This window comes from Lolium perenne, chromosome 3, assembly GCF_019359855.2.
Source record: "Lolium perenne isolate Kyuss_39 chromosome 3, Kyuss_2.0, whole genome shotgun sequence".
NCBI lineage: Eukaryota > Viridiplantae > Streptophyta > Magnoliopsida > Poales > Poaceae > Lolium > Lolium perenne.
In genome coordinates, this window is record NC_067246.2 from 181,198,267 (window position 1) to 181,207,036 (window position 8,770).

The following is an 8,770-nucleotide window of genomic DNA, read 5'->3' on the forward strand; positions in this document are numbered from 1 at the left end:
TATTATTTGAGTTTCCGCCTACATGCTTGGGGGCTACTGGGGAATACCTTTTGCTTGCAGATGAGCTGGTCGAAGAACTGGCCGACGTTTTTCTTGAAGTCCTGGATTTCCGATGTCCTGGAATCAGGCTTCCCCCAGGCGTTGTTCAGCATGGCGTTGAGCAGGTCTTGTTCAAGTTCCCACTTCTCCGCCTCGGACAGCTTGTTGAAAAACTTAGTGGCATACGCCTTGGGGGTGGAAGTGGTGTCGGCCGGATCTCCAAAGTTCTTCGGAAAAACGACCATGTCGCCAGCGCCCTCTCCAGCCTTCTCGGAAGAAGTGACTTCAGCCTCTCCTTGGCCTTGTGTTTCCGCGTCCTCTTGGGCAGGGCCCTTGGCCTTAGGATCTTCTCCGCCCGCATGCCCGCTGCTAACCGGAATTATTTCCGGCGGAGTGTTTGCGGCAGGGGGGGGAGATGGATCAACCTGGGGGGGAGACGGTTGAGGAGTTGGGTGGGAGGCACTTGGTGGAACTGGGGTAGAAGGACCAACAGCTGGAGATTTTTTCATATACTTCGTGATGGGCTCCTGGCTGGTGGTCCGTGTGGCAGCGGTTTTCGGATTCCTGCAAACAAGTGAAAGGATTCAGACAAGAGATAATTTCGCCAAGACAAATTTGCATCATGTTCGGAAACTTACGGGGCGCCGGGGATGATGGGGCGCGTGCCCTGGCCAGCCATTGAGAGCATCCTTAGACGCGCACGCTCCGCTTTCCTTGAGTCTAGCGGAGGTGGTTTTGTCGTCTTCGGCTTCTTGGCGGAGGCCTCGCCGCTAGCTCCGGCTTCAGAGCCGGAAGCCTTGGCGCGGGGACGCTTTGTAGGTCGAGGGGCCGCCTTGCGGGGTGCCTGTTCCTCTTCCTCATCGTCGTCTTCCGGAGCCTCCTCCGCCGTGTCGCCGGTGACGGGGACGCGAATAATGGTGCGGAAGTTTTCCTCCGCCAAAGTGTTGAGCTGGAAGGAAAATGAACAAGAGTTAGAGTTTAACATCAAAAAACTTGTGAAGTTTGAAGCAACGGAAAGAACAAAGCTTACCGGAGGACATTGGTCGTTCGTGTAAATGTCCTTAAACAGTTCCGGGACCTGTTGGCCCCTCGGAATCTTCACCAGCGTCTTGAACCTTCTCTTCAGAGAGTCGGCCGGAAGATCGTGGTGGGTAACCCGGAGAAGATCATCCGCCCCGGTATAAGCGCACATCAGGCGCGCGTTGTAGCGTAGAGGCTGGATTCTCCGGGAGAACCAGCTAAGTGTGAGCTGGGCTCCGGTCAGTCCGTCGTGGACTAGCCAGGAGATTCTCCGAGCAGCCTTCTCCAAGATCGGAGTCGTGGCGAGTGAAGGGACGAAGCTCCGGCTTGCAAGTTCTTCCGGAGGTTCGTTGACGAATCGGGGCAGGCCTTCGTGGACTTCCGGAACTGAAGCGTTCTTCTCATAGAACCATCCGGCGTTCCAAGATGCGGACGGATTCGTGCGAATCGTGGGGAGGATACATACGGTTAGGGCGGAGCATAAACGTCATGCTTCCGCAGTTCACCATTGCTTTGTCCTTGGTTTCCTTCTTCACCCGGAAAAAGAACTGCCATAACTTGACATCTGGCCGGATCCCAAGATGTCCTTCGCAGAGAGTCACGAAGTTGGACAAGAGAAGGTATGAATTTGGGCAGATGTTGTGGGGCTGGAGCCCGTAGGTGTTGAGGATGGAGAGAAAAAATTCCGAACAGGGAAGTGAAAGTCCGCGTTCCACCCAAGCCTTGGTCATAACAATTTCTCCGGCCTCTGGCTTGGGGATGTCGGAATCACGGGTGAAGCTCCAATGTGTGGAGATCATGCCCTCGTTTTGGAGCTCTCTAAGCTCCACGTCGGTAGTTGCGCAAGGCCACCATTGACCCTGTTCTCCTTCGCGGATCCGGGCCTTGGACGCCCTCTTGTTTTCCGCCTCCTGCACCTTTGCTGCCATCCGAGCTTGTCCCTCGAGTTCTTCCTGGAGCTCTTGAAGGGAAGGGATCCGGCCTGGAGCGGTGCTGGAAGATGCGGAAAAAGGTTGAGCTAGTCTGATGTCGGAAACATATGGTGGCAGGAATGATATGGGATCCGGGCATATGGGTTCTATTTGGTTGGGATCCGGGCTACTCGGAGAGCTACCAGTACAATGCGACGATTCGAGTGGCATGCTTCCGGCTGCACCCATACAAAGTATTTGAGTACCCGGATCACTAAGTCTATCTTCTACACTAGGTTGTCTTCTACAAGGCCGGCGTACTTACCGCTAATGGCGCGGTGGCTCGACGAAGCTCCGGCGAAGATGAGGTCGCCGAACTTGAAGGAAATCGTCCCGCGTGACCACGAATCGGCGGCGGAGCGAATTTCTCGTTCAAACGTGGGAATCTTGGCGCGAGGGGAGCCTTGGTTTGGCGGCGCGCGAAGCTCACCGTGGCGAAGCTCGCCGGAATCGAGATCTGGCGGGCGGCGCGGCGCGAGGAGGAAGACGAGGTGGTGAGAAGGGGTGAAAGAATGGATTTTTACCGGGCCGCGGGGTATTTATAGGCCACACGCGGAGATTCGGGATCCGGATCCGACGGTGGAAACTGAACGGTCACGCCGTTGGATGGATGACACGTGTTTAGGTCAACTGCGGTAAAACGACGTGGAGGTAACTTAACCATGCGCTCCCGAAAATTCCGGCTGAAGATTTGCATCTGCGAAAATTTAGCGCGGGAAATGAGGAAGTTGTGCGCGGGAAATGTGGAACTTCCATTGTTAAGTATGATCTGAAGATGAAGGATTTTCGGAACCGTTTGAGTCTTTTAAGATTCCGGGTAATTCCGTAAGGATAAGTTGGCTCTCGTTCGAGCAGGGAGTAACCCGGAAATGTTCTTTGGAACGTCGATGGATGAAGTCCCGCGGGATGGGAGCATTTTCCGGCTATAAGTTGGGAAAAAGAAGAAAATGCAAAGTTGGAGCTCTTCAAGTTTCTCCGCGTTACCAACGTTTGCCGGAGATCATGATGGACCAGCAAGGCGGAAACTGCAGGTGAAACTCGGAGAACTCTGGGGGCTACTGTTGTGGGTATACTTCATGGGTGTACCATCGACAGTGCCTAGATCCGGCAAGCCCGGGTGGCCCACAGACGGTGATGAGGCATGTGGCCCATCGGGCGGCCCAGTTGCTGTTGATCATGAAGGAAGAAGTCCGGCCCAGGATCAGTAAGCCGGATCCGTACCGACGTAGGAGTAACCCGGATCCATGGAGGCCCATGAGGGACCCGGATCCAGGACGACGTGTATGGAAGGCGGATCCGTGACGTGCACGGCAAGATATTGTACCGTAGCTAGGTTATCTGTAATCCGGCTAGGACTCTCCATGTAAACCCTAGATCCGTGCGCCTTTATAAGCCGGATCCCGGGAGCCCTAGAGGCACGACGACAACTCATTGTAACAACGCGAAAGCGCCCAGATAATTCCAGACAAGCAGCAGTAGGCCCTGTCATCGTGCAGGTGTTCCGAAGCTGGGTAACTCGCGTACCACCGTCCCGTGTGCACTCCGCCCTATGGCCCCTACTTCTTCTCCTCCTCGTGAGGATCCCTCCTCCGAGGTACCGTCGATTAGGCAACGACAGGTAGCGTTCAGGTTCCTCCTGTTTCATGACGCCCATCACCTGGGTCTGGTGAAGGATAGCACGGGCGGAGTCGAGCTCACCTAACTCTACCATCTCCAGAACAATCTGCTCGTAGAGGTTCTCAAGCTTCATGCGTGGCAGGTTGAGCTGGGCGACCTGCAGCAGCACGGCACCCCAGCAGCCAGCATTGATGTTGGCGATGAAGGTGTCCATGCTGTCGCCCGTGTTGTGCAGTACCTGGTACTCGTTCTGCAGCGTCCGGAACGTCTGGGGCAGCGAGTTCTCCTTGCAGAACTGAAGCATCATCTTCACCACGCTGCATCAATGGATGCAAGAAACAGATTCAATATCCAGCTTCCCATATTTTCTTCTTTTCTGGTAGCTAATGCTATAGGGCTAGCAAAGAGTATTGAAATCGCAGTTTCCTAATTGACTGTGCATGCCCTAGTAGATTGAAGAGGCTAGGAGTAGATGCACCCGTGCGGGGATGGGCGGATTCAAGGAACAGCGCTAGGGTTTGGGATTGTTTAGTTGATTTCACTACTGTAAGGTATAGGGCATGTAGAGGAAGAGGGTACGTACTAGCCAGCCTCGATCTCGAGGGTGGACGCCGAAGACGCCATCTGCGGCCGGCGGCGGATGAGCAGAGAGGGGAATAGCTGGCCTCGCGAATATAACTCTGGCGGTTTGGCCCATCGGCCAGTCCAAATATAGATTCTATTCACCGCCTTTGCGCATCGGCAAGGCCCGTTTGATAGGCGAATCCTATTCCCCGCTCATAGCGGGCGCTATCTGGCGCTCCGCACAGAGCGGGGTAGGACTGGGCCGGCCCGTTAGCGAGGGCAGGGGCTCTTCCTTCGTTTTTTCTTCAGGTTTCACCTTTTTTTCGGGTTTTTTTTTTCAGGTTGTGCTGGTTTTACCCTCCAGTTCTGATTTTGTCGATCGGTTTTTTTCCGAAGTTTTTATTCTGAACTTTTTTTAAGTTGAACTAATTTTATTTTTTAACTTTTTTCAGATTTGAACTTTTTTCGAATTTGAACATTTTTTGAATATGAACACTTTTTAAATTTTAATATTTTTTATCTGAAATTTTTTAATCTGAACATTTTTGGATTTAAACAATTTTCAAACATGAACTTTTCTAAATCTGGTTTTTATATTTATTAGAATCTGATTTTTTATTTTGATATTACAAGTTTGAACTTTTTTAGATTTGAACTTTTTCGAATTTGAACATTTTTTTATCTGAACTATTTTCGTGTTTGAACTATTTTCAGATTTTGAACGTTTTTAGATTTGAACTTTTTTAGATTCACCTCTGACTGACTACTGCATGTAAAGAAAAAAAACGATGATACCTTTAGTTTTTTTTTTTTTTTGAGGACAATACTGCCAGGCTTTATTAAGTGATCATAATGTTTACAGGAATGGAATCAGAATAAGGAGTATCTAGCCACAGGTGGCGTCCTATCCCTGAATTAATCATATGCCTAGCAAGATTGTGTGCTTCAAAATTTGAAGCTCGATTTTCATGGGCGAATGTGCAGCTGCTGAAATTGTTGGAGCGGTGCCGAATTTCTGAGATGACAGAGCCATATTTTCCCATAGATCCATCCCTTATATCTGTTACAACGGTCTGGCAATCTGAGACAATATATGTATGTGTCAGGGAGAGATCCTCTGCCAACGCTAGAGCCTCCCGCGCCGCCAGAGCTTCCAGTACTGTCGGGTCAGTAATTCCCACAAAGACAACAGCAGATGACCCCAAGTAATCACCATTGCTATCGCGGCAGAACGCGGCAGCAACCCCTCGACCTTCTGTCTTGGCAACTGCAGCATCAACATTGATTTTTGGCACAGGACTAGGCGGTGGCATCCATCTTGCCTGTCTCACGTTTGGGCTTTGACCAGAATCTGATGTCCGCGGTGGAGCCAAAGTCTTTAATTCTTCTAGATATGAGTTGATGAAACCGTGAGTGGGCAGAGGGCTTTGAAAGATTTCCTCATGTATTGCTTTACGCCTCGCCGTCCAGATTGCCCACAAAGAGACAGTCAGCCTGGTGAATTGAACATGTGATAACGTTTCAATCATCTTAAACTACCAGTTCTTCGCACTTGGCTCTCCGACAGCCCGCATATGCTCTACCATTTCATCATCAGAAAGAGCCCACACACTGGCAGACATTTTGCATTCAATTAAGGAATGTCTCCATGAATCCGCACCACCACAAAGGGAGCATCGGCTCGATTGTGTCATGTTACGGTGTTCCAATAGATCAGCTGTAGGTAGTGATTGTCGGGCTAGCCGCCAGAGAAAAACCCTTACTTTCGAGGGAACTTGCACTTTCCATAAGGAACACCATGCTTTCGAATCGGCTTCAGCATTAGAGGACCCCGGATTGCCTTCATAGTAATTTTCTCTGTTGATTTTGGTCGATATCATCATCCTGTACGCCGATCTTACACTGAAAATTCCTCTTCTATCAAAGTTCCAGGCCCAAAAATCTTCCTGTCTCCTAGTGCACAATGGAATGCTCATAATAACTGCCGCATCCATTGGTAAGAAAAATTCCCGGATAATTTCCTCCCTCCAAGTCGAGCTAGTTTCATCAATCAGGTGGCTGACCAGTATAGGAGGGTTTTGCTTTAAAGACACTATAGGTCTCATGTTCGTATCTCTTGGCAGCCAATTATGCTCCCAGATCTTCGTAGTTCTCCCATCGCCTATACGTCTGATCAGTCCCTGGGCTTGGACCTCCCTTCCATCCAAGATTGACCGCCATATCTTCGACGGGTGTGGGCCAAGTTCAGCCTCTAGAATTGACGAGTTAGGGAAATAGATGGCCTTCAGGAGCCGCGCACTCAAGGAGTTTGGCTCCTGTAGAATTCTCCAGGACTGCCGCGCAAGCAAGCTTAGATTGAATAGCTCAATGTCACGAAAACCTAAACCCCCCAGATGTTTTGGCCTCGTCATAACCTCCCACGATACCCAGTGCACTTTGCGCTTCCCTTGCTTGCTCCCCCACCAGAACTGACGGATCAAGGAGTTGATGTGATCACATAAGCCACGGGGTAAACGAAAACATGCCATCGAGAACACTGGGATGGCCTGCGCAATGGACTTCACCAGTACCTCCTTTCCCCCTGCCGACAAGATCTTTTCAATCCATCCCTTAATCTTGTTCCAGACACGCTCCCTAAGGAACTTAAAAGTTCCATTAATTGAGCTCCCCACATCTGTGGGCATGCCAAGGTATCTTTCATTTAGTGACTCATTTGCAACCAGCAAGACATTCTTGACCACTTCTCTTACAGCTTGGGGACAGCCTTTGGTAAAGAAGATTGATGATTTATCCCTGTTTATCCTCTGTCCTGAAGCTTGACAGTAAACCTCCAATAAGCCAGACAAAGCTTCTGCTCCCTCTCTACTTCCCTTAAAGAACAGCAGGCTGTCATCCGCAAACAACAAGTGGTTCCTTTGGCGGTGCAGCAGCCACTTTAATTCCTTCGAGATGCGATGACTGAACATTACTTTTTAAAAGGCACGAAAGGCCCTCTGCTGCTAATAAGAAGAGATAGGGTGAGATTGGATCACCTTGTCTTATACCTCTTGTTGGTTTAAATTCCTCCAACTTGTTCACATTGAATAATACCGAGAATGAAACCGAGTTTACCATACCCATAATGACTGACGTCCATTGCTGTGAAAACCCCAGTTTCAGCATAATCGCCTCCAAATACTCCCACTCTACCCGGTCGTATGCTTTCATCATATCAAGCTTGAGAGCACAATAAGAATTGTTCTTAGAATTGTTTCTCTTCATAAAATGGAGACACTCATAAGCAGATATTATGTTGTCAGTTATAAGTCGACCAGACACAAAAGCCGATTGTTCTTCAGAAATAATGTCAGGAAGGATTTGCCTTAGACGGTTTGCCAAGACCTTGGAGGCAATCTTATACAGAACGTTACAAAGACTAATCGGACGAAATTGTGAGAGCAATGTCGGATTTTTTACCTTAGGAATAATTACCAGAATAGTGTCATTGATAATCTCCGCCGACTCATTGCCCTGCACAATACTTAAAACTGCCCGGGTAACATCAGGTCCACATATATCCCAATGTTTCTGAAAAAAGAAAGCCGGATAACCATCAGGGCCAGGTGCCTTAAGGGGAAACATCTGGAACAGAGCTTTCTTGACCTCGTCAGCCTCATAAGGGGCCAACAGGATTGCATTCATAGCCGGTGTAACCTTCCTCGGGACATGCTGGAGGACTTGATCCATCCCCTGTACCCCCTCTGACGTGTATAACTGTTTGTAAAAATCAGCCGCCATGGTTTCCATATCTTTTACATTATCTACAATTTCTCCATCAGCCTTGGTTAGAGCTTTAACCAAGTTCTTCTTCCTCCTAATACTCGCACGCTGATGAAAAAAATTCGAGTTTTTGTCTCCCTCGCTGAGCCATTGAACTCGTGAACGCTGTCTCCACATAACTTCCTCCCTATGGTAGAGCTCAACAAGATTATCATTTACTTTAATCTCAGCTAGACTTGGGCCAACCCGTCCCGGAACACTCCTCAGGTGCTCAAGCTCACTCTTTAACTTTCTAATTTCCTTTCTTACGCTACCAAAAGTATGTAAGCCCCATGAGCCAAGGTTATTAGCGAGGACCTCCAATTTCCCTCTCACATCTCCTACCGAGGAAGCTTCTTCTGCCAGCCAACCATTAGTGACAGTTTGCTTCAGATCCGGGTGCCTATCCCACATAGCCTCATATCGAAACAAACCCTTTCCCTTCCTCAACTCAGTTTCATCAGACAACCTCAGAAGGACTCCTCGATGATCCGATGTTGCCACATCTATATGGCTAACATTTGCCAATGGAAATTGTGCACACCACTCCGCCGAACAAAGAGCGCGATCCAGTCGAACTCGAGTATATGAGCCCCCCGTCACCTTTTTCTCCCAGGTCCAGAAACTGCCACTATAGCCCAGGTCATTCAAATTACAGATATCCACAGCATCACGGAAGCCTTGCATTTGTGTCAGCGTGCGATGACCCACTCCTTCATGTTCACCAGCATGTAGCACCTCGTTAAAATCCCCTATGCATA

General features: G+C 49.4%; 1 protein-coding gene across 1 annotated transcript; it reads right to left on the reverse strand.

The window, feature by feature from the left end:
- Window positions 1–459: 459 nt before the first annotated feature.
- LOC127339698 (suppressor of mec-8 and unc-52 protein homolog 1-like) lies at window positions 460–4,306 on the reverse strand. Its single transcript, XM_051365517.2, has 3 exons — window positions 4,231–4,306; window positions 3,629–3,964; window positions 460–511 (listed from the first exon to the last, which is right to left on the reverse strand). Exons 1-3 carry the CDS (start codon window positions 4,269–4,271, stop codon window positions 460–462), a joined length of 429 nt encoding a protein of 142 aa, XP_051221477.1. The 5' UTR covers window positions 4,272–4,306.
- Window positions 4,307–8,770: the final 4,464 nt, after the last annotated feature.

Bases quoted from the DNA above. Each gene is read 5' to 3' on its own strand.
- LOC127339698 (XM_051365517.2), bottom strand. From the start codon at position 4,271: ATGGCGTCTTCGGCGTCCACCCTCGAGATCGAGGCTGGCTA. The intron at 3,965-4,230 runs GTACGTACCCTC...CCATTGATGCAG, and splicing joins CTCGAGATCGAGGCTGGCTA to CGTGGTGAAGATGATGCTTC. The intron at 512-3,628 runs GTACCTCGGAGG...CTTCTACCCCAG, and splicing joins CTGTCGTTGCCTAATCGACG to TTCCACCAAGTGCCTCCCAC.